Source organism: Octopus bimaculoides, chromosome 8, assembly GCF_046866305.1.
Source record: "Octopus bimaculoides isolate indiv1 chromosome 8, ASM4686630v1, whole genome shotgun sequence".
NCBI lineage: Eukaryota > Metazoa > Mollusca > Cephalopoda > Octopoda > Octopodidae > Octopus > Octopus bimaculoides.
Window position 1 is genome coordinate 1,150,987 of NC_142935.1, and position 22,374 is coordinate 1,173,360.

General features: G+C 37.3%; 1 protein-coding gene across 1 annotated transcript in view; it reads left to right on the forward strand.

Annotated features, from left to right (window-relative positions):
• Positions 1 to 22,374, forward strand: part of LOC106876619 (oxysterol-binding protein-related protein 9) — a 115,893-nt gene that overhangs the window by 78,039 nt on the left and 15,480 nt on the right. Inside the window, exons 8-11 of the mRNA XM_089356889.1 lie at positions 10,129 to 10,166; positions 12,978 to 13,097; positions 17,786 to 17,981; positions 21,060 to 21,169. Of these exons, the coding sequence (XP_089213015.1) occupies positions 10,129 to 10,166; positions 12,978 to 13,097; positions 17,786 to 17,981; positions 21,060 to 21,169 (464 nt within the window). The remainder of the gene's footprint in view (positions 1 to 10,128; positions 10,167 to 12,977; positions 13,098 to 17,785; positions 17,982 to 21,059; positions 21,170 to 22,374) is intronic.

The following is a 22,374-nucleotide window of genomic DNA, read 5'->3' on the forward strand; positions in this document are numbered from 1 at the left end:
TCTACTAATATTATTGCATACACTTTTATGTGTTTATTTGTGATTGAATATATTCAAGTTAGCTTCTAGTTCAATATAAAAGATTGGCCATTTTATTTAATGTAAAGAAGCACAAGGTTCTGTGAAGATTTGGTACCACTTGGAAGAAGGGGTCTGACATGTGTTAACATAAAATCAGGATTATCTCACATATAACCTTAAGGAATGGAGCAAACAGATCACATGTGCCTATGGCTTACATTTAGGTCAATTTAGGACTGTTTTTTGATATTTGCTGAGTCAATACCCAGGGTGGTCTCTGGTAATTACAATTAACAAATACAGAAAATAACAATAATAATAATTAGCAGTTTATCCAATGTAATAATGATACCAGAAGTAATTGGTGCTCTCGGAAGTATCAGCACTCAACGACCAATTTGGCTCAAAAAGATTGGTACAAATGTAAAGGTAGACCACCTACAAAAATCAGCATTGCTTGGAACTGCAAGAGTTCTCCTCAGGGTTCTTCAAGCAAGCAATCATGATCAACAAACAAGTGTTTCCTTAGTCTACTGGCAGCTGATTTTTCATCAAATAATAATAATAATAATAATAATAATCCTTTCTACTATAGGCACAAGGCCTGAAAGTTTGGGGAAAGGGGCTAGGTGCAATTCCATGATCATTCAAGACCGAAAGGGATCTTTACCCCTTTACATGACATCAGGTCAGCTATAAATCTATATGACCGTCTTCATACCATCCAGAATCAAATGGAATTGCTGAAAGAATTGTGTGTTAAATTTGGATTTTAGAATATTTGCCAGGAGACCGGAAATGGTTCTATTAATGCTTTTTTGAGTCATGTGATTTTGACATTTTGGACAATGCCCCACTCAGGACAACTTCTGAGACCACCTACCTTAACCATTCATCATCATTGTTATTACTTGATGACCATTTTTCCATGCTGGCATGGGTTGGACAGTTTGATGGGATCCAATAGATCTGAGAGCTGCATTGTGCTCCAGTGTCTGTTCTGCCATCGTTTGGTTTCTAAAGCCGAATGTCACTCCTAATGGACCCAAATATAATTAACCAAAACTGTGTCCTATGAAACCCCAGCTCTAGTTTCATATCAACAGAGAAAAACTGATGGGCTTTTAACAAACAGACTTCGATTTAAAGGAGGCAATAAAACAGCTGTGATATTTCAGAGGGGACAAAAGGTATTTCATCTCAGAGAGATTAAATAAACAATGGGCGTGTCACTAAGAACTTTCCTTCATAACCACATGATTTCAGGTTCACTCCTCCCACATGGCACCTTGGACAATATCATAGTCCTGAGTCAACCAATGCCTTGTAAGTGTATTTGGTAGGTAGAAAATAAAAGAAACCATGTGTGTGTGTGTGTTTTATCATTTAAGATCCATTTTTCCCCATGCTAGCATACAAAGGGCAATTTGACAGGGTTCAGGGGACTGCTTTGTGCTCTTAATGTCTACTTTGACTTACTTTCTACGATTAAATGCTCTTCTAAATGTGACCCACTTTACAGAGTGTTCTGGGTGTTTTTTTTTTTGTTTTTTTTTTTTTTGTGGCACCACCATTAGTGAGGTTGCCCTGTAACTTTCAAGGCTGAAAGAATTGCTCTTAACTAGTTTGGAGTATAGTTGAGAGGGAGGTTGTTTTATACAAAGTGTTGACTGGGTAAAGTGTTATTGAAGGAGCTGAAACAGATTTTTTTGTTACTTAAGAAATTACATGCCTAGCCCACATTATGAGGTTGGGAGGTGGGGAATAATGGGGGATAAAGCTGGAAAGAGAGTTAAAGATAATATTGTATACCCTGCAGGTACAAGAAGGTGAATAGAAAAGAGTATGGGATGTGGGGGTGAATGTAATGGAGGAGTTGGCAATGGTAAATGTAAGCTTGTGGGAGGTGATGGATGTCATAGAAGTGGCTCAGGGGAGAGGAAGCTATGACTGGCAATACAGAAAATAGGAAGAGCAGCAGAGTAATAGTGATAATAATACAGTAGATAGGGAAAGGATGAGAGACAGGAAGGTGTTGGGCAGAGTAGAGGGATGGGGGTGAGAGTTTTCTTGTGACGGGGGGGGGGTGCAACCAGGAGGGAATGCAGTGACAGGCAAAGAAAGGTGAGGAGGAGGTTGAGGGTTAGTTATGAGATGTAGGTGTGAAAAGGAAGAGGTTGCAGGGAGAGAAAGAGGAGACTGGTAGCACAGAAAGAGTAGTCAAAGGAAACTATGAATGGGAAGGAATAATGTCGAGAAGAAAGGCTGAGCGTCAAAAGAAAGTCTATTGGTGAAGAGAGCGAGAGAGAGGTAAGTGGTAAGACTGAAAAATGTAGTTCTGCTTTAAATGACAGCTGTAGAATAATGCAGTAACCAAAGTAATGAAGAGATGAATGATAGAAAGATGGATGGGGGGGGGGGGATATGGAAGGACAAACTGGGCGAGGGGTATCATGTGTGTATACACACATTATGCATCCAGAACTTCAGTTTCATCGTAATGTGGCTCTTCTCAAGCACCACATATTTGCCACTTATCTTGGTCCTTTGTCGTCTCCTCCATGAGGCTTGAAACCCTGAGCTCAACTATCACTGCTTTTGCCCCACATTTTCCCGAGTCTCCCACTTCCACAGGTTCCATCCACATTAAGTAATTGGCCCTTCTTCGTACAGCTCCTTTACTCCACATCATCATCACTTAACATCTGCTTTCCATGCTGGCATGGGTTGGATGGTTTTAACGGGAGCTGGTGAGCCAGAGTGCTGCACCAGGCACCAGTTATCCATTTTTGCATGGTTTTTACAGCTAAAATTGCATTTCCTACCACTGTACTGGATGCTTCTTGCATGGCACCAGTAAGACAAAGACCACTTAGCTGAGAGAGAGAGAGAGAGGGAGTGGAGCTGATGGAAGTGGTTGTGGTGCCAGGCAAGAGGTTAGGGTATGAGAGAGGGGGACAGACAATGTTTTTATTATAAGAGGAAATACTTGGCTAACCACATTTGTCACGTTTCTATTTGGCCATAGCAACGCAACAACCAGTAATGTCTGCAGAACTACAGAAACAAACTTTAGTGAAGATATGTGATACAAAGTGTAAGGTCAGCAGACTGCAGACATGGCAGTAATTCCTCAGTGTCTGCTGTATTAGATTACCATTTTATTGTCAATTTTTTCATGTGGTGGTATTAAATGTACTATTTAACACCCACACTCTCTCACTTATTTATAAGATGATACACGCACACACACACACACACACACAGACACACACACACACACACAGACACACCACACACACACACGTGCGCATGGGTGTGTGGGAAGCACTTTGCCTCCCGATCACATGGTTCCAGGTTCAGTCCCACTGCATGGCACCTTGGGCAAATGTCTTCTACTATTAGCATTAGGCTGACCAAAAACCTTGTGAGTAGATTTGGTTGACGGAAACTGAATGAAGTTCATCGTACATATACATAGATAAATATGTATATTTGTGTGTGTGTGTTTGTACTCCCACCAACACTTGACAACCAATGTTGGTGTGCTTATGTCCCCATAACTTAGCAGTTCAATAAGAGACCGGTGCTCCAGCATGGCCGCAGTCAAATGACTGAAAACAAAGAAAAGAATATATATATATATATATATATATATGATGAAACAAATAAAAGAAAAAATAAATATATATATATATATATATATATATTAAAGTAGGTTCCTTCCCAAATCATGCCAACACTTAAGGGCCAGTTTCCCAATTTGCATGACATATAAATTCCCACACCTGGATGGGATGCCTGTCCATCACAGATTCAAACTCATTTTTTGCCAGTTGAGCAGACTGGAGCAACATGAAACGAAGAACACAACACGTTGCCTGGTCAAGGAATTGAAACCACAATCTTACAATCATGAGTCCAGCACCCCTAGCCACTTAGCCACATACCTCCACACATATATATATACACACAGATATAAAACAATTACAGTTGTCACTAAAGTGATGAAAGGTGCTAGTAGGCACCAGCATTGCTAGAAATAAGAGTCAAAAATAGCTCTTAGCCATGTGAGAGCACTTTCCTAATGGCTAACAAGGGAGACAGGCTCTCTCCCTAGGACAAGCAAGGTGGAATCATATCAACACTGATATCAGATTTAATCAATCTCCATTACTCCAATGCTTAAGGTTACAGAACAACTGATTTCGAAAATGGTGAAGTGAGAATTATGAATTACTTGCAGGCGTACCCGGTGTTGCTCGGGTATTAAATATTCAGCAATGGTCTTAATAGGTTCTACCATTTTTTTCCGATGTCCATCTCTTTGAGTATTTTTTGCATTAAGTTGCAAATATTGACATTGAGGAAGAAGTGGCATTTATTAGTTGAACAACCAAACGCCGGAGGAAGTGCTCGTAATTCGGGTAATGGTTGTGGAGGGAAATGTTTATAAATCGCCACAATGTCTTGCCATCACAGGCATTTTATCCTATTAGATTGGTGTTGAGAGGATATCGTCTAATTATGGGGGGATTGGTGTGAACGGGAGGGGGGACTAAGTGCCATTAGTCATTTTTGCACTCGAAGGAATAAGTGGGAGTGGAAGGTTGACCTAGACCTAGCCCTCTGCAAAAAGGTGAAGTTGTTGGAGGGGGAGGAGTGTCCATGTTTTGCAGTGTTCTGTAGAACCCAGATGCACAGGGACAAAGAAGAAATAATTTCCAGAAATGATATGACATAGCAGTTCTTTGCAACAAAAAGCAAAAGAAATTGGACATTCCTTGAAACAGCTTTCTTGGGTGTAACTCTGCAAAAAATGTGAAACGGTACTGTTTCACAGTATTTTGTAGATCTGTCACAAGTTAAATAAAGAATATTAACCAAAGATAGTTTATAAACCATTATTAGAGTCATCTGTAATGTTCATGTGAGATTATGGACGAATTCATTCAAAAGTGAGGGATTTAAGGGCAAAAAACTGACTTTCTACTCAGTTTTTCACAATTGTTGGTCATACACGGATGAATTCTGTGCAAATCGGAGTCTCCTAACATCATCCTTGGGATGAGTAATTGTGGGTCAAGTTTGAACGGAATCCACCAAAGCAGGGAGAAGTTTTTGAAGATTTAAAGGGGAAAGAAATCGATTATTTTTTTTTTTCCACTGTTTTTTGTTGCACAGAGATGCTTTGGACATACAACAGATACTTGATAGAACCACCATTACATGGTGGTCTTTTAGCTGTAAAAACCAAGAGAAATTGGACTTTCCAGTACAAAGTTTTTCTACCGTGTAACTTTGCAAATATGCGAAAAACCAATTTTTTTAAAAAGAAGTTTTTCACAATTTTCTTGGGAATCAGAGGCCCCCAAGGCAGTGCTAAAATATTTGTCTGAAATGTCGCATGATGTCCTTTTGAGACCAAAATTCTAAAAATCGGACATTCCTGTAAAAACTTTTCTTGCATGCATACTTTTGCCTTTCTTTTGTGAAAGAGTGGGGGAGGGTCCCTTTCAGTTTTATCGATTTTTCTCTTAGAAGTGGGTATTCTCTAGGCATCGGTAATGCATGCAGTGACCTGCCTGGGTAAATTTGCCATTTATAAAACAAATTTCATCAAAATTGGATGAAAAATGTGGAAATGCATAAAAAGCATACACACACACACACACACACAGACATTTTGAGTTGTTTTATAGATATAAAGGTGGTTATTTGCAATTTCGAACCAATAGGCAACAGGTACAGTTGTCACTGAAGTGTGCTGTCACTTGGCTAAGAGTTATTTTGACAACTGTACTAAATTGCGAATAGCAACCTTGGTAATGTTATAGATGTTCATTCTTCCTTGTCGTGGAGAAAGGATGTACTTTGATTTCTTATCTGTCATTACTTTAATCTGTGTTTGTGGGAGTGGTGGGAGAGGTGTTTTGTAAGAGGAGGAGATTGAAAGGGATGTTTTGGCATCAAGAAAGGCATTCGGTGAGGTATAAAGAGCTGCCTCAGAAAGTGGACTGCAAGGAGTACAATTAGAAGATTGTTGTCAGGCTTGCAATACAGACCTCTACTTTGGCAGTGCAATTGCATAGAAACATTTTAATGGGTGTGTGTGTGTGTATGCAAACATACACATGTGTTTATGTAGATATATATATATATATATATATATATAAATATATATATATATATATATATATATATATATATATATACAGGTTCAAAAAAACACAAAAAACAATAACAAAAAAACAACAAAGTGAGGACGTGATACGGATAGTGTTATTGGACGCTCGGGAAAGGAAGGAGAGAAAGTATGACGTTTTGGGCGGAGCCCTTCATCGGAAAGACAGAAAGTTCGGAGAAGAGGAAAATGGCACCGATGCCCACAAGGTTACATTGTGAGGAGCTTTATTGTTCCAAAGTAAACATAACAAGCTAATAAGTATCATAAATCGTTAATAAGCAAAATCGTATATGAGTACAAGTGTTTCCTCTGCCAAAGATCAATGAAACACACACACACACACGTTCATCTTATCTTATTTTTGTCAATATCTCGGCTTCTATGTATTTATGTATTTTTAGTTTTAAACCTGGTCTTCATCCCAAATTAGTAACATGGAAAGACTACAGGGTCTCTAAATACAGACACATTTTTTCTCTTTTGAAGTTGCGAAGAGATTTTAGAACAGAAAAAGTTTTAATAATATTTAAATAATAATAATATTTTAGATAATAATATTTAAATAATAATTTCTCTATATTTTCAGTTATATAAATATTTCAAATAAAAGATGGAGCCGTATTGCAGAATATACTGTAATGGTCCCTGGAAGACTTTGCTCTTCTGCCTTTCATGTTTTACCTCGTTTCAGTCATTAGACTGTGGCCATGCTGGGGCACCACTTTGAAGAATTTTTAGTCGAATGAATCGACCCCAGTACTTTTTTTTTTGTTTAAGTATGCTACTTATTTTATCAGGCACTTTTACTGAACTGCAAGATTACATTGACATAAACAAACCAACACCAGTTGTCAGGTGATGGTGGTGGGACAAACACAGACACACACACACATAGTGGGCCTTCAGTTTCCGTCTACCAAATCCACTGACAAGGCTTTGGTCGGCCCAAGGCTATAGTAGAAGACACTTGTCCAAGGTGCCACACAGCGGTATTGAACTTGGAGCCATGTGGTTGGGAAGCAAACCTCTTACCGCACTGCTACACTTGTGCCTTACGATCTTCACAAATCAAAGACAGTCCAGTCATAATCCTCTCCTTTTTTCTCTCCTCTACATGTCGGAAACACACGACCACATTGTTCAAATTGCCCTTTTTTTTTTTTACTTTCTTGGTGCAAGACAATTGGGTATGGTATTTGAGCAATTTGGCTACTCTTTCTAGCTGCCTCACTCACTGTGTTAAAGGTCTTTCTCTCTCTCTATCTCTCTCTCTCTCTCTCTCTCTCTCTCTCTCTCTCTCTCTCTCTCTCTTTCTCTCTCTCTCTCTCTCTCTCTCTCTCTCTCTCTCTCTCTCTCTCTCTCTCATTGGTTTGTCATATTTCAAAATATTTTATCAGGTGACAACAATCACACGTAATAGTCCGTGATCACATTCAAAAACAAAATCATCCACTTAACCAACCCACATAATATAAACCAGACCATTTTCCCTTTAGAAAGCTTTGTTATTTGTAACGACCCAATAAATAAAGTACATGTGTTTTTCTTTTCTGCAGTTTTCTTTGTTTATTTCTGTCTTTAAGCTGGTCTGGTGATATTCAGTTTCAGTTATGTAAACTTTATTAACCTGAATGAACTGACTTCCTTCGATGGTTGTTAGTATCTGCTGAGGCGAAGTGCCACTAAGTTCACCTTTCTCCAGGAACCGATTTGGGTTTCTGTTTCATGTATATAGGCGCAGGAGTGGCTGTGTGGTAAGTAGCTTGCTCACCAACCACAGGGTTCCGGGTTCAGTCCCACTGCGTGGCACCTTGGGCAAGTGGGCCGACCAAAACCTTGAGTGGATTTGGTAGATGGAAACTGAAAAGAAGCCCGTTGTGTATATGTGTGTGTGTGTATGTTTGCGTGTCTGTGTTTGTCCCCCACCATTGCTTGACAACGGATGCTGGTGTGTCTACGTCCCCATAACCTAGCGGTTCGGCAAAAGAGAACGATGGAATAAGTACTAGGCTTACAAAGAATAAGTTCTAGGGTCCATTTGTTCAACTAAAGGCGGTGCTCCAGCATGGCCACAGTAAAATGACTGAAACAAATAAAAGAATATAATGTCTTTATTCATATAAAAGTTATTCCCCTAATTTAGTGCGAAATCTTGATACAGAATTCGTTTTTCTCTTCATATTCAAACTTGATATGAGCCATGCCCCCCCCCCCCCCCATGTCTAAGCTACTCACCAGTTTTTTTGTTTTTTTCCAGAGAAAATTAACTGGTAAACAGTCCATCCGTTCATTGCCATTAAACTTAACCCAGCTGACAAAGAAGTGGAGTGTTGGCGGTGCGGGGGGGGGGGGGGAGGATGTAGGTCACTTTAACCCATTTGTTGTCTGATGAAATACTCTGCCTTTGTTTCATTTAATTTGGAAAATAAGAATTAAGTTGGTGTTTGGAAGGAGACTGCCCCTAATTCTATGATACAAATCCCACCCCTTTTTTTTTTCTGTTTTTCAAGTGATCTAAATCAAAATTTCATGTTAATATAATGCGACAGGGCTGAGAGGCAGCAACATGGCAGGACTGTTACCCTACAGGTAACATGCATAGCGGTATCTCATTCATTCTGGGTTCAAATTCTATTGAGGTCGACTAGTACTTTATTTTGTTGACCCCTGAAGGATGAAAAGCAAAGTTGACCTGGGCAGATTTTGAACTCAGAATGTAGCAAAGCTGGCAGAAATACTGCCAGGCATTTTGTCCACCTTGCCTTCTAACATTTATTAATTTCAAATTTTGGCACCAGGCCAGCAATTTGGGGGTGGGCTAAGTCAATTTCACTGACTCCAGTAGTCAACTGGTACTCATTTCATCAACCCCACAAAAGGATGAAAGGCAAAGTCGACCTCAATAGAATTTGAACCCAGAATGAATGAGATACCGCTATGCATGTTACCTGTAGGGTAACAGTCCTGCCATGTTGCTGCCTCTCAGCCCTGTCGCATTATATTAACATGAAATTTTGATTTAGATCACTTGAAAAACAGAAAAAAAAAAGGGGTGGGATTTGTATCATAGAATTAGGGGCAGTCTCTGCTGTGTTGGTATGAAGATGGTTAAAGGATAAAAATGAATATCTGAATCACAATATTTTCCTGTTCTATATAGAGTTAGAGATGGCCTTTTGTCATTGTTTTTTTGTCGTATTAATAGTGTGTTGGTTACTACTATGTACAGGACTTGTAAAAGTAGTTCACTCTAATTGTCAGTAAAGCTGAACCTGTGTCAGGCTATAGTACTTTGTTGCTTGGTTAGTTTTCCTTGTATTATACTCTCATTTTTATTATTCTCATTCTGTTTTTCACAACCTTTCCACTCTTACCTATTTATTCTTCTTGGCTCTATCGTTCGTTTTTTTCTTTCTTTCTGTAAGACTAACACACAATACTGTGTGATAGACAGTAAATGGTTCAATAATAATAATAATAATAACAATAATAATATGTAGAAATTAACCATGTTGATATCAGCTCACCTGTGGCTGCTCATACAAATGTATTCATATTTAAATTAAAATCTCATGATAAAATGAATGGAAACGCGAGCTTTCAGTTTGTCAACACCAGCATGATACACATGCACACACGCACACGTGTATTTAAAGTTACAGATATTTACTAAAAAGTCTTCTGAAAGCCTTGGTTATATTGATATTTAATTGAAGTATAAGTCGTTAGATGTATACAATCATGAGAGGCTTAAAGAATTACGGATCAATATTTTTACACGGACAACCATTTTATTCTTTTATGGAACAATGTAACTCAATGCAGATAAAGCTATGAAGAATAGCATGTAAGCATTAGCTTTAAAAATACTCTTTGGATAGAAAGAGTCAAATGCTGCTTTGAAGTTGTGAGAATTAATCTCTTACAATTAAACTTCCCTTTCTCATGGGTGTGAGTAGTGAGTATACTTTCATTTTTTTGTCTAAAAAAAAACTGACATTTTACTCGCCCTAATCTTGTGGCTGGTTCTTTTATACTTTATTTTTTACTTATCATATAATTCAATATCACATTTCACAACATAACACCTCATTTGTAACGTATGCCATCTTTCCATACCATTATCTCCAGGGGCCATCGTTTTCACTATTCATTCTTCTCTCCGGAAGGATTATGTTACACCTAAATCCCTCCACCATTCACCAGTTGTTCTCTTCTAAATCTTTCTTCTTAATCCTTTACACACAATAAATATATAACCCATGTCTTTATGAAATGATGGTACTTCTTATCAAAGTAAAATAAATTGACATTGTTTTAAATTATACTTTTCTGAAATCGTTATCTTAATTACAATTCTTAATTATAGTTCTGGTGTGACTTTGTTGTTCATGCATACTGCAAATGTAAATGAACTGTCGTTTTAATATTTGAACAAAATAATAATAATCTTTTCTGCTATAGGCACAAGGCCTGAAATTTGGGGTGGGTGGGGGATTAATTGATTACATCGATCCCAGTGCATAACTGGTACTTATTTCATCGACCCCCCGAAAGGATGAAAGGCAAAGTTGACCTCGGCAGAATTTGAACTCAGAATGTAAGGACGGACAAAATGCCATTAAGCATTTAGCCCAGTGTGCTAACGATTCTGCTGGCTTCCCACCTTTATAATCATAACCATAATAATAATAATAATTTGAGTGGCTGTGATAGACGCAGGAATGGTTGTGTGGTAAGTAGCTTGCTTACCACCCACACGGTTCCAGGTTCAGTCGCATTGCGTGGCACCTGGGGCAAGTGTCTTCTACTATAGCCTTGGGCTGACCAAAGCCTTGTTAGTGGATTTGGTAGACAGAAACTGAAAGAAGCCCATCATATATATGTATATATATATATGTGTGTGTATGTATATGTTTATGTGTCTGTGTTTGTCCCCCCCCCCCACAACATCGCTTGACAATCAATGCTGGTGTGCTCACATTCCTGTAACTTAGCGGTTCGGCAAAATAGACCAATAGAATAGGTACTAGGCTTACAAAGAATAAGTCCTGGGGTCAATTTGCTCGACTAAAGGCAGTACTCCAGCATGGCCACAGTCAAAATGACAAACAAGTAAAAGAATAAATCAGAATCTGTTATTTCCGTTTTTTGCTAATTCTATGAATTCAGGACTCGAGTGACTCTTTTATTCCATTGCTTTGCGATTTGGTTGGTTTTTATAAAATTATTCTTTATTTTTGGTCTATTATTATTTACAGTTCAATATGAAAAAAAAATGAGGAATTATTTACATTTGACGGATATTTGTCTTTATCTTGTTTGTTGTTGACAACACAATGTTTCAGCTGATATACCCTCCAGCCTTCATCGGGTGTCTTGGGGAAATTTCGAACCTGGGTTCTCGTTCCTAAGGTATTTTTCGATGTTATTATTATTATTCAGGTCACTACCTGGAATCGAACTCAGAGTCTTGGGGTTAGTAGCCTGCGCTCTTTACCACTATGCACACGGGCGTATGGCATAGTGGTTAAGAGTGTGGGCTACCAACCCCAAGATTCCGAGTTCGATTCTATGTAGTGACCTGAATAATAATAATAATAATAACGTTAAAGAAGTGATGTTTAAATTCTCAATCGCAGAATAATGCTAATAATATAGCCTGAACAGGATAAGCTACCCCTATTTTGCAGAGAAAAGTGTAGGTGGCTACACAGCTAGCCCCCTACACTTTTCTCTGCAAAATAGGGGTAGTTTATCCTGTTCAGGCTATATTATTAGCATTATTCTGCGATTGAGAATTTAAACATCACTTCTTTAACTTTCTATAAAAGACATCTCAACGCTTCTAAAAGCAAGCTTTGCTTGTTTATTTACGTTTGTCGTAATTTTAATTTAATAATAATAACATACAAAAATACCTTAGGAATGAGAACCCAGGTTTGAAATTTCCCCAAGACACCTGATGAAGGCTGGAGGGTGTATCAGCTGAAACGTTGTGTTAACAACAAACAAGATTAGGACAAATATCTGTTGAATGTGAATATTATTATTTAGTTTATTTCATTTTAGTAAACAATAAACAATGGTTTACATTGTTTTTACTGAAACTGTTGTGCTATCCTCTTTATCCAATTAACTAAACTAAGGCAAGTTAAAAATGATTTGACCATATAGGCCAGTTAGTTGTATGGTGCCCTTGGCACCCAAGGAAGGCATATGGCCTAGTAGTTAGTGTGTTGCATTCATGATTGCCAGACCAGGGTTTCAATTCTTGTCCTGGGCAGTGTATTGTATTTTTGTGTGAAAGGTTTCGTTTCACATTGCACTGCGATCACTTCGACATCTGACGTGTGGCACACTGTGCCCTGTACTGGAAATGACAGTTTGATGGAGCAACTGAACTCGTGTTCAGTATAAACATTTGATCACTGTAAACAAATCATTTGTGCAGGTTGTTTAGCAAAAACTTGCGGGACCCTCTTCTGTTATTTATGACAGAAGGGCCTACCCTCAATGCCCTGGCTACCACACATTATATTTATTAAAATAATAATTATACTTCACACAATAAAAACTTTCTAATTAAAGCATTTGTAACTGCTTCAGAGATTAATTACTTCTTAGTTTTAATCAGTTTACAATCTGAGGATGGTAACTGAAGTGTGTAAACTTGAAACCCTGTTGGCGTGAATGTAGCCTTTACTTGTTGTTTGAAGTATTCCATTCTATGTTGAATTATCACAAGAACTGTCTTTGTCTCTTGTAGATTCCTTGCAGGAGGATAACACTACCTTGCACAATAGTGTAGAAACTGCAACAGAGGCACAGTTATTAGAAAATGACGTGTGCATTAGTCAATCCATGCCGAATATTAATATTGGTTCAAGTAGGTATCTGCTTCTTTGATTATTATTATTATTATCTGAATCCAAACTGTGTGTGTATGTGTGTATATATATATATATATATATATATATATATATATATATATATATATATATGACATAGAAATTTTATGTCAGTGTTTTGTATTAAAAAATAATCAACCAATGTGGTCCAATTTGTTTGTTGATCATATTATTTAAATTTGATTCCTGATAAACTTTTGTTTATTCTTTTATTACCTGTACCCTACGAGCATAGTGTGCCTGCATACCCAGGCCCAGGAACAGCACAGGTAATTGACACCGATAGTAAATACGGATACTTTTATCCCTTAGTCTGTTACTATAACCTCTAATTCTGCTTACCTATATATATATATATATATATATATATATATATATATCTCATCATCATCATCATCATCATCGTTTAACGTCCGCTTTCCATGCTAGCATGGGTTATATATATATATATATATATATATATAAATATATATACATCATGTTGGACCGTTGTTATTTAACTGGTGTTTGGGACATAAATTAACATGCAATTTTGACGAAAAGTTTTTAATTTAAATAATTTTAGGATAGTAAGTTTGTATCAGAAGACCAAGGTCAGTTGTGGGCAGGTTGGTATCAAATGTGTTAAACATTCAAACAGGCGCAGGAGTGGCTGTGTGGTAAGTAGCTTGCTTACCAACCACATGGTTCTGGGTTCAGTCCTACTGCACGGCACCGTGGGCAAGTGTCTTTTATTCTAGCCTCGGGCCGACCAAAGCCTTGTGAGTGGATTTGGTAGACGGAAACTGAAAGAAGCTTGTCATATGTTTGTGTGTCTGTGTTTGTCCCCCCCCCCAACATTGCTTGACAACTGATGCTGGTGTGTTTATGCCCCCTTAACTTAGCGGTTCGGCAAAAGGAATCGATAGAATAAGTACTAGGCTTACAAAGAATAAGTCCTGGGGTCAATTTGTTCGACTAAAGGTAGTGCTCCTGTATGGCCGCAGCCAAATGACTGAAACGAATAAAAGAAAATAATAAAAGAAAAAACCTCATCTTCATCATCATCATTTAACATCCATCTTCCTTGCTGGTATGGTTTGGGCAGTTTGTCAGGAGCTGGGAAGGCTGGTGGAGGGGGGTGGGGTACATTAGGCTCCATTGTCTGTTTTGGCATGGTTTCTCTAGCCAGAAGCCCTTCCTAATGCCAACTACGCTACAGTGTGTAGGGGTCACTTTTTACGTGACACCAGCACCAAGAGAGTCGCTGAGTAACATGCAAGACAAAACCCCATCAGCTAGGAGAAGGGAGCAGTAGAGAGGGTGGTGGTTTTGTGCCAGTTGATGAGAAAACAAAGAATGTTACTTTGAGTTCTGTTTTCACAGTAGGGGAGTCATAACACAACTGGCCAAAAGTTTGTAATGCATTGGTGGCACTGCACAATGTCTTTGGTAAACTGAGTCAGCCGAGCGTGGCTCAGTATACCTAGTTTTAAATAGTTTTCCTTAGGGAGAAGTGGGCATTTAAACAATAATTATATGCACATATATACATATATTCATCTTGGAAAACGAATTTAATCTTGGACATTAACCCATTAACAGTTAGCCACATCAGGCCAGGATATTTGTACATGTTTTATGTTCTTATCAGCCTGGTCTAGCCTCTCACACCCATTCTACAATGTCATTTTGAATGTAAACAATCCCATCATCAAAATCTCAAAGCCACGAGATAATGTGTGAGTAATTCAAAACAATGTTAATAAATATTTGGCAGTTTAATCTGGATGCTAAAGGATTAACATGTAAGCATTTGCCTGGCTCTTTCTAGGCCAACCACTTTGTTGTAATAAAAGACAGAAAAGCTTGAAATTCACAAAATCCTGGCTCAAGTTTCATTTTGTTCCTCAGATACTGTCTGTTGCTTCCATATTCTCCCAAACTATCATTGTCACAATAGAGCTACTCCCCTACTATGATACATCTCCTATTCTTTCCCTGATTATTAGGATATATCTATTGTCCTACACTGTTACAATAGTGCTACTCCCCCGCTATGCTAGTTACAAAACTGTTAACCTATAATGTTTATTAGGAAAGAGAGAGCTACTCCTTTTCCATTTCGACTACAGTAGAGCTACTCCTTATTATATTTGTTATAATAGTGCTGCTAACCTACTTCAGCCACCTAGTGGAGAATCATTCCTAAGATTTTATTACTGTTAACTTGATATTCAGTGATAGTGTAAAATAGAAGTGTTACATCACGCTGAATCATATATGACTGTCTTTCTCATGTCCACGACCACCACCGCCACCATTCACAGTATTGCAGTTAGACGGATGATTCACAGGAAATCAAATGCTGAACAGCTGTTCGGTTTATTAGCAACATTACTGATCAAGTAATAATTTAATGAAAGGAGGAAGTTGCTAATTAACTGAACGAATAAAATGCTAGACTAAATATTTCACAGTATTAATTTGAATAATTCTGTAGTCCCGATTCAGAGACAACAAAACAAGTTCTTTCCCCTTTTCTTTCTTTCTTTTCTTCTCTTTGATATATATTTATATGTAAGCATAATCGCATGAAGTCATTATAATTGCATCATTAATTAATAATTGTTGATTTTTTTTCAATGTATCTTTTACTTTATTTACATAGTTTCTTTTTTTTTTATTGAAATGTTTCTTTTATTTTTTATCTTTTATTTTCTTATTTGGTTTCAGTCATTAGACTGTGGCCATGCTGGGGCACCGCCTTGAAGAATTTATTAGCTGAATGAATTGACTCCAGGGCTTATTATTTTTTTTAAGCTTGGTACTTATTCTATTGGCCTGTTTTGCCGAACCACTAAGTTACAGGGACATAAACACACCAACACCGGTTGTCAAGCAGCAGTGGGAGACACACACACACACACACACACACACACACACACATGATGAGTTTCTTTCAGTTTCTATCTACCAAATCCACTGACAAGGCTTTGGTTTGCCTGCAACTATATTAGAAGACATTTGCCCAAGGTGCCACACAGTGAGATTGAACCCAGAACCAAGTGGCTGGGAAGCAACTTTTGATACCAACATATCAACCTGTCTGATGCCGTCACCCATTCTTTTATACAAACTTCCTGTTTAAAATGATCGAAGTCAAAGCCTATCAAATTTTTTATGTTAATTTATGTTCCAAACACCATCTCAATAATGACAGTCTGATGCGGTCCCTGGCCATGTCAGTTCTTGTCAAGCTATCCAACCCATGCCAGCATGGAAAACTGATGTTAAATGATGATGCTGTGTAAGTCATTGAGCAAAGATTTCCATATAAGCCAGCTATTCTGTCTTCAGAGAAGAAGCGTCGAGGAATATCCTTTATAAAGGATGTTAGTCATTTCCAGTTGCATCTTTGAAGAATCAAGGAATATCTTTGATAAATATATTCTCCATAATTAAGTTCTTTTAGCAAGAGGTCAAAGAACTTGCGTTAAACTGGCAAACATTGAACATAGACAAAGTAGATATGGATTAAGCAAGGCAGATGGAAGTTCCTAGTTATGAGTTGCTTATAATGCATCTATATTTATATATTTTGTCAAGACAAGAGGAAGACACACACACACACACACACACACTCAGGTGCCTTATAATGTGTGCTTCTTTCTCCTAGTTCTACAATGGAAAACCCTGTCTCCAATTTTCTTTTTTTCTCCATAACATCCTCCAGCTATTATACTCAATTACACCTGCTGGAAAATACTCTCAGAATAATTCTGTAGGTTTCCTTTCTTTTTTTAAAAATTTCTTTATGGTCATCCATTTCACTGAATAAATCTGTTACTGAGTAAAATTTGAAATATTTCACACCAAATCCTGTGACCACACATAACACCACACCAGCCTCTCAACCGTTTCACTCACTCATGTCCTCCATCCTTCTACGCTGCAGGAGTAAACTCATTTCGTTCTTGTGCTACTCTCAATATGAAACTAATGCTCTAGTGATAGATGGGAAATGGTTTTATTTTTCATTCCCTTCGAAATTTATCCCTAATAGTGGTTTGGATTTTGGCTATTCCTTCTAGCGTGCCAGGTATCCTCTGATGGTACCTCTTAAATGTACACTGTATGTATGTATATATATATATATATATATATGTATATATATATATATGTATATATATATATATATATATATATAAATTTATTAAGGTGGCTATTTGCAATTTAAAAACCAAAAAGCACAAGTGACAATTGTGTGTGTGTATATATATATATATATATATATATATATATATATATATCTGTGTGTGGAAAATAAGGATAAACACAGGTTTATATTATAGTTCTTACATGCATGTAAACGCACCCCAGTGTCATGCAAATGGCACCCATGCTGGTGGCACATAAAAGCACCCATTACACTCCTGGAGTGGTTGGCATTAGGAAGGGCATCCAGCCATAGAAAACCATGCCAAGTCAGACTGGAGTCTGGTGCAGCCTTCCAATCTGCCAGTCCAATCAGACCTTCCAACCCATGCCAGTATGACATTAAATGATGATGATACACACTCACACACATATTTACTGAGGTTTTCTATGTTCATTCTCCAACGTATCTTCTACCAGTCATTTCATGGATGAGACATTCTAACATGTATTTTACCATCACGTTTAGGCTCCATTGTATCCAACTCAAATAGCAGCAACATTCCTACTGATAGCCATGCTCCTGTAAATATGAAGAGAACAGATGCCAGCTCTAATCAAGTGTCTGTAACACAAGTGCCTGACATTTCCTATTCAAGTAGTGAAGATGAAGACTTCTATGATGCTGAAGAATACCGGTATGGTTCTCCAAAGACTACCTCAGAGTGAGTATAGCTGCAACACAGACAACTTTGACGCTTTACAAAATTTCATATTAACTGATGTGTCTTTGAGACAGCAGCCTCATCTCAAATAAATGTACACTAAAGCCAAGTTTTGTACCACAAAGAAGTTGTTAGGGACAAACGGGCCCTCATCAGTTATGTTGTTTTCTTAAGCTTATGTTAAAGGGTGACTTCAGTTTTAAAAAGTCTGGGGGTTTTTTGGGGGGTTTTTTCACAAAATGGTATTGTTCTTTTCATTGGCGTCTTCGAGCAAATTACACACCATGAATGCATTTTGAAAATGTTTATATATGTGTTTCATAATGTGAAGGATTAAAAGGAATAACTGGTTGAAAAGCTGTGAAATATTTATATATACAAATGTGTATGTATGGCTAGCTTATGTATACACACACACACACACACACACACACACACACACACACACACACACACACAATGTTTACTTAAACCAATTTACAAACACCTTCAATTCATTAAGTTTTCAATGGAAGGTTCAATTAATTATGTTTAAGACAGATCTTTTGGGAATATATTCTTATATTTGCATCTCAGTATTTTGTCCCTTTAAAAAAAAAGATCCCAAAAAACCCCAACGAACCTATAAAGAAAGTGTTAATAACTTCTGTGTTGGAGTAAAGATTGTTTGCCAACATAACATAGCAGTCCTGGTTTAGGACGAATGTTGCTGTAATTTAGCCCCAGGAGACATCGTCTCCAGCTGGCTTTACGACATGATCTGTGTCCTTATATTTTCAAACAAGGGAATCGTCTCCAGCTGGCTATACGACACGATCTGTGTCCTTATATTCCAAGTTGGGCTAAATATATCTGTTGTTCTTGTATGACCTTGTTGTGACACTGTTGACCCCATTCTAATATGTATTGTTTTTAACATGACATGTCTTCAGAGATTTTCTCTTTGACGAAAGCTTACAGCATCATGTCTTTCAAAGGTGTATATCTTTAAGTATTATTGAAGTGTTATCTTTTGTACTTTGTTTGACTGTTTGTAGTATTCTGTCTGTTTTTAGCTGTGACTTAAAATTTGTGTTCATTAAATTAATTCTTTGAAAAATGTAAGTTTAATTTCATGATTTATATGATATTATTTATTCATACCATTATTTAATTATTTAAACTGTGATAATTACTTGAAAAGGTAAACCATGTTGTTGCAAGAACAATATTTAAATACATTTGGTCTTATCTAAGAAATGTACCACTTTGTAAGACTGTTTCAAGTCTGTTAATTCTGGTTTCACATTCCTGAAGGAAAAAATGGAAAATAAAAAGATAATTTCAAACAAAACGCATTGATAATTGCTTTCGTTTTTCATAATTTCAATTCAACATAACTAACTTTTAATTCTCAAATTTGTATCTAACTCTATTTATCCAAGAAATAACCATCAACTATAGAGTTCACCAATTCCAAACTCTTTGACTATTTTAAAGAAGCAACCACTACTCACCTGACAGCATTTGATTGTTTTGATTTTTTTTTGTTCTTGTTTTATTTTCACCATTCTGTTCCTATTTAAACTTTAGATCTCATAAATTTCTGTCCATAATTGTAGATGCTCGTATAGTATTCCTACCAGCAATGGCAGTTTGTTAATTAAAACCTTTTGACTCTACTCCTTGATGTCTTATTGAATTGTAGCTTAAGTTTTCTATTACACTGATAGATCTCTAGAAATTTGGCAATGGTTGTTTAACAAGTAAGCATTGCCTATCTGAATCAGCTTAATTTTTCAGTGTAGATTAATTAATAAGTTATAATGGATCAACTAATTTTGATTGTTCTAGATGATCACAGTTCAGATGCACAAACTGAATGAAATCCTCCCCATTTAAGACACAGCTCTAATTATTTTAAGTAATTAATAATATAGCCACTGTCTTTTAATACAATTATCCAAATTGGCTGACTGGCTTCGTAATATATTGGGTTGGTGCATAATTATTGCGGCTTTTTTTCAACAAATTTTATTCAGCAACACCAATAACATGTAACAAAAACATCTTTAAATGATTATTCCGGAGCATATTCACCATCTACTTCAATTACTGCTTCCCATTTGCTTGGCAGACGGTCAGACCATCATTTAAAGATGTTTTTGGTAAATATTCTGTTGTGTCTGGGGAGAGTCATTCTCTTTTGGTGCCTTGTAATTTAACACACTCACCGGTAAAATTCCCACTTATTTCTTTTTTATTTTTCTAAAATTTTCATTGTATCTTGCAACCTTTTCAATAGTATTGAAAAAAGAAATAAGTGGAAATTTTACCAGTGAGTTTGTTAAATTATAAGGCACCAAAAGAGAATGACTCTCCCCAGACACAACAGAATATGCTTCAACATATGAACTCACATAAAGAATCTTGTTAAATATTGTTATTGCTTTTCTTGAATAAAATTTGTTGAAAAAAAGCTGCAATAATTCTGCACCAACCCAATATATTTCTAAGTCATTTACTTAAAAATTGTTCCATTTGTCGGGTGTTGATATAAATTATCATATTTTACCTTTGTGCCATTTCTTTCTGGTTTCTGACTACACAAACTGCATTGGATGTGCCATTGGATATTCCATCCCTTTGTGATGGAAGATCCTTTCAACATAACTGCTTCATTCCCTGAAAATATCTTTAAACCTGAAACGTCTGCTTCATTCTAAATCATTTTCATCCCAGCTCAGTTTATCGCAATGTATATAGTTGATTTCATCTACTTTAAAAGCTGCACATTGGCTGTTTAATTGTGCACGTCAACCTGCAGCTTTTCAAGCCAACATGTTTTGTATTGTCAGAGCAAGAATTTTCATTCTGTATCTTCCATCATTGCACATTGGAACGATGAGACAGTGTCAGAATATTTCCTTTGATGATATTAAATCATTGTCAAATTTTAAGAGAAATAGTGAAACTAGAATTATCACCATGGTGACTCTCTTCATTTTGCTCTTGATGTAGAAAATCTGCAACTTCAAGAGAAACCAGTTCAATAATTAAAAGAGCATCTCACTTTCTTTTTGTCTTGATGTCTTGCAGAAAATCTGCAACTTCAGGAGAAGCCAGTCCAATGCAAACGCCAGCTGAAGAAAGTCCTGTTGAAACGGCTCTTCCACGTGTTATCACTTCTGAAGACGATATATTTGATGGTAATTCTTTACTCTTTGTACTCTTTTCCTTGTTTCTGTCATTGGGTTGCGGCCATGCTGGGGCACAGTTTTGATGGGCTCAGTCGAACAAATCAGCCCCAGTGCTTATTTTTTAAGTGTGGTACTTATTTTATCAACCTCTTTTGCTGAACCACTAAGTTATGGGCACATTAACAAACCAGCAGCAGTTAACAAGTAGTGGGTGGGGGACAAACACCAAGACAAACTCTTACTTATATCATCATCATCGTTTAACATCTGCTTTCCATGCTAGCATGGGTTGGACGGTTTGACTGAGGACTGGCAAGCCAGGAGGCTGCACCAGGCTCCAATCTGTTCTGGCAGCATTTCTACAGCTGGATGCCCTTCCTAACACCAACCACTCCAAGAGTGTAGTGGGTGCTTTCTACTGGCATGGGCCAGTCAAGCGGCACTGGCATCAACCACGTTTGGATGGTGCTTTTTACGTGCCACCAGCATGGAAGCCAGTGAAGGGGCACTGGCATCGACCACATCTAGTTGGTGCTTTTTACATGTCCCCAGCATGGGAGCCATGGCTCAGTAGCCGGTCAGGGGGCACTGGCAGAAAGAGTGGTGGAAGTGGGGGCATGAGTAGGTACAGGTATGAGTTAAAAAGTTTGTTTCCCAGCATCATGGTTTTCAAATTCAGTCTTACAGCATGGCACCTTAAGCAAGTATTGGACCTCAGGCCAATCAAAGCTTTGTGAGTGAATTTGGTCAGTGGAAACAGAAAGAAGCCCACTTTGTGTGTATGCCTCATCATCTCAACATCATGTAATAGTTGTAAATGAGTGTCACTGTTATAAGAACACTGTCATTCATTAATTTATTCATTTCCAGTCTTCCATTAAAACATGTTCAATTATTGGGAAATATTAGCTTGCTTGGAAAGAAAGTGAGGGTTGACAACAGGAAAGGCATCCAGCTGTTGAAAATGTGCCTCAACAAATTCCTTCTGATCCAAGCAAACATGGAAAAGTTGGCATTAAAATGATGATGATGTTGATGATGATGATGGTCCTTTACCTACAAATAATCTCATGTCGGTGTATGTTAATTTGTAATATTTTCCTCAGTGGTTTGGTTAATATTACACCATTGACGTGTTGCTAGAATTATTAGTATATCAGGGAAAATGCTTTGCATCATTTCTTCTGAATTTACATTCTAAGTTCAAATTCCAC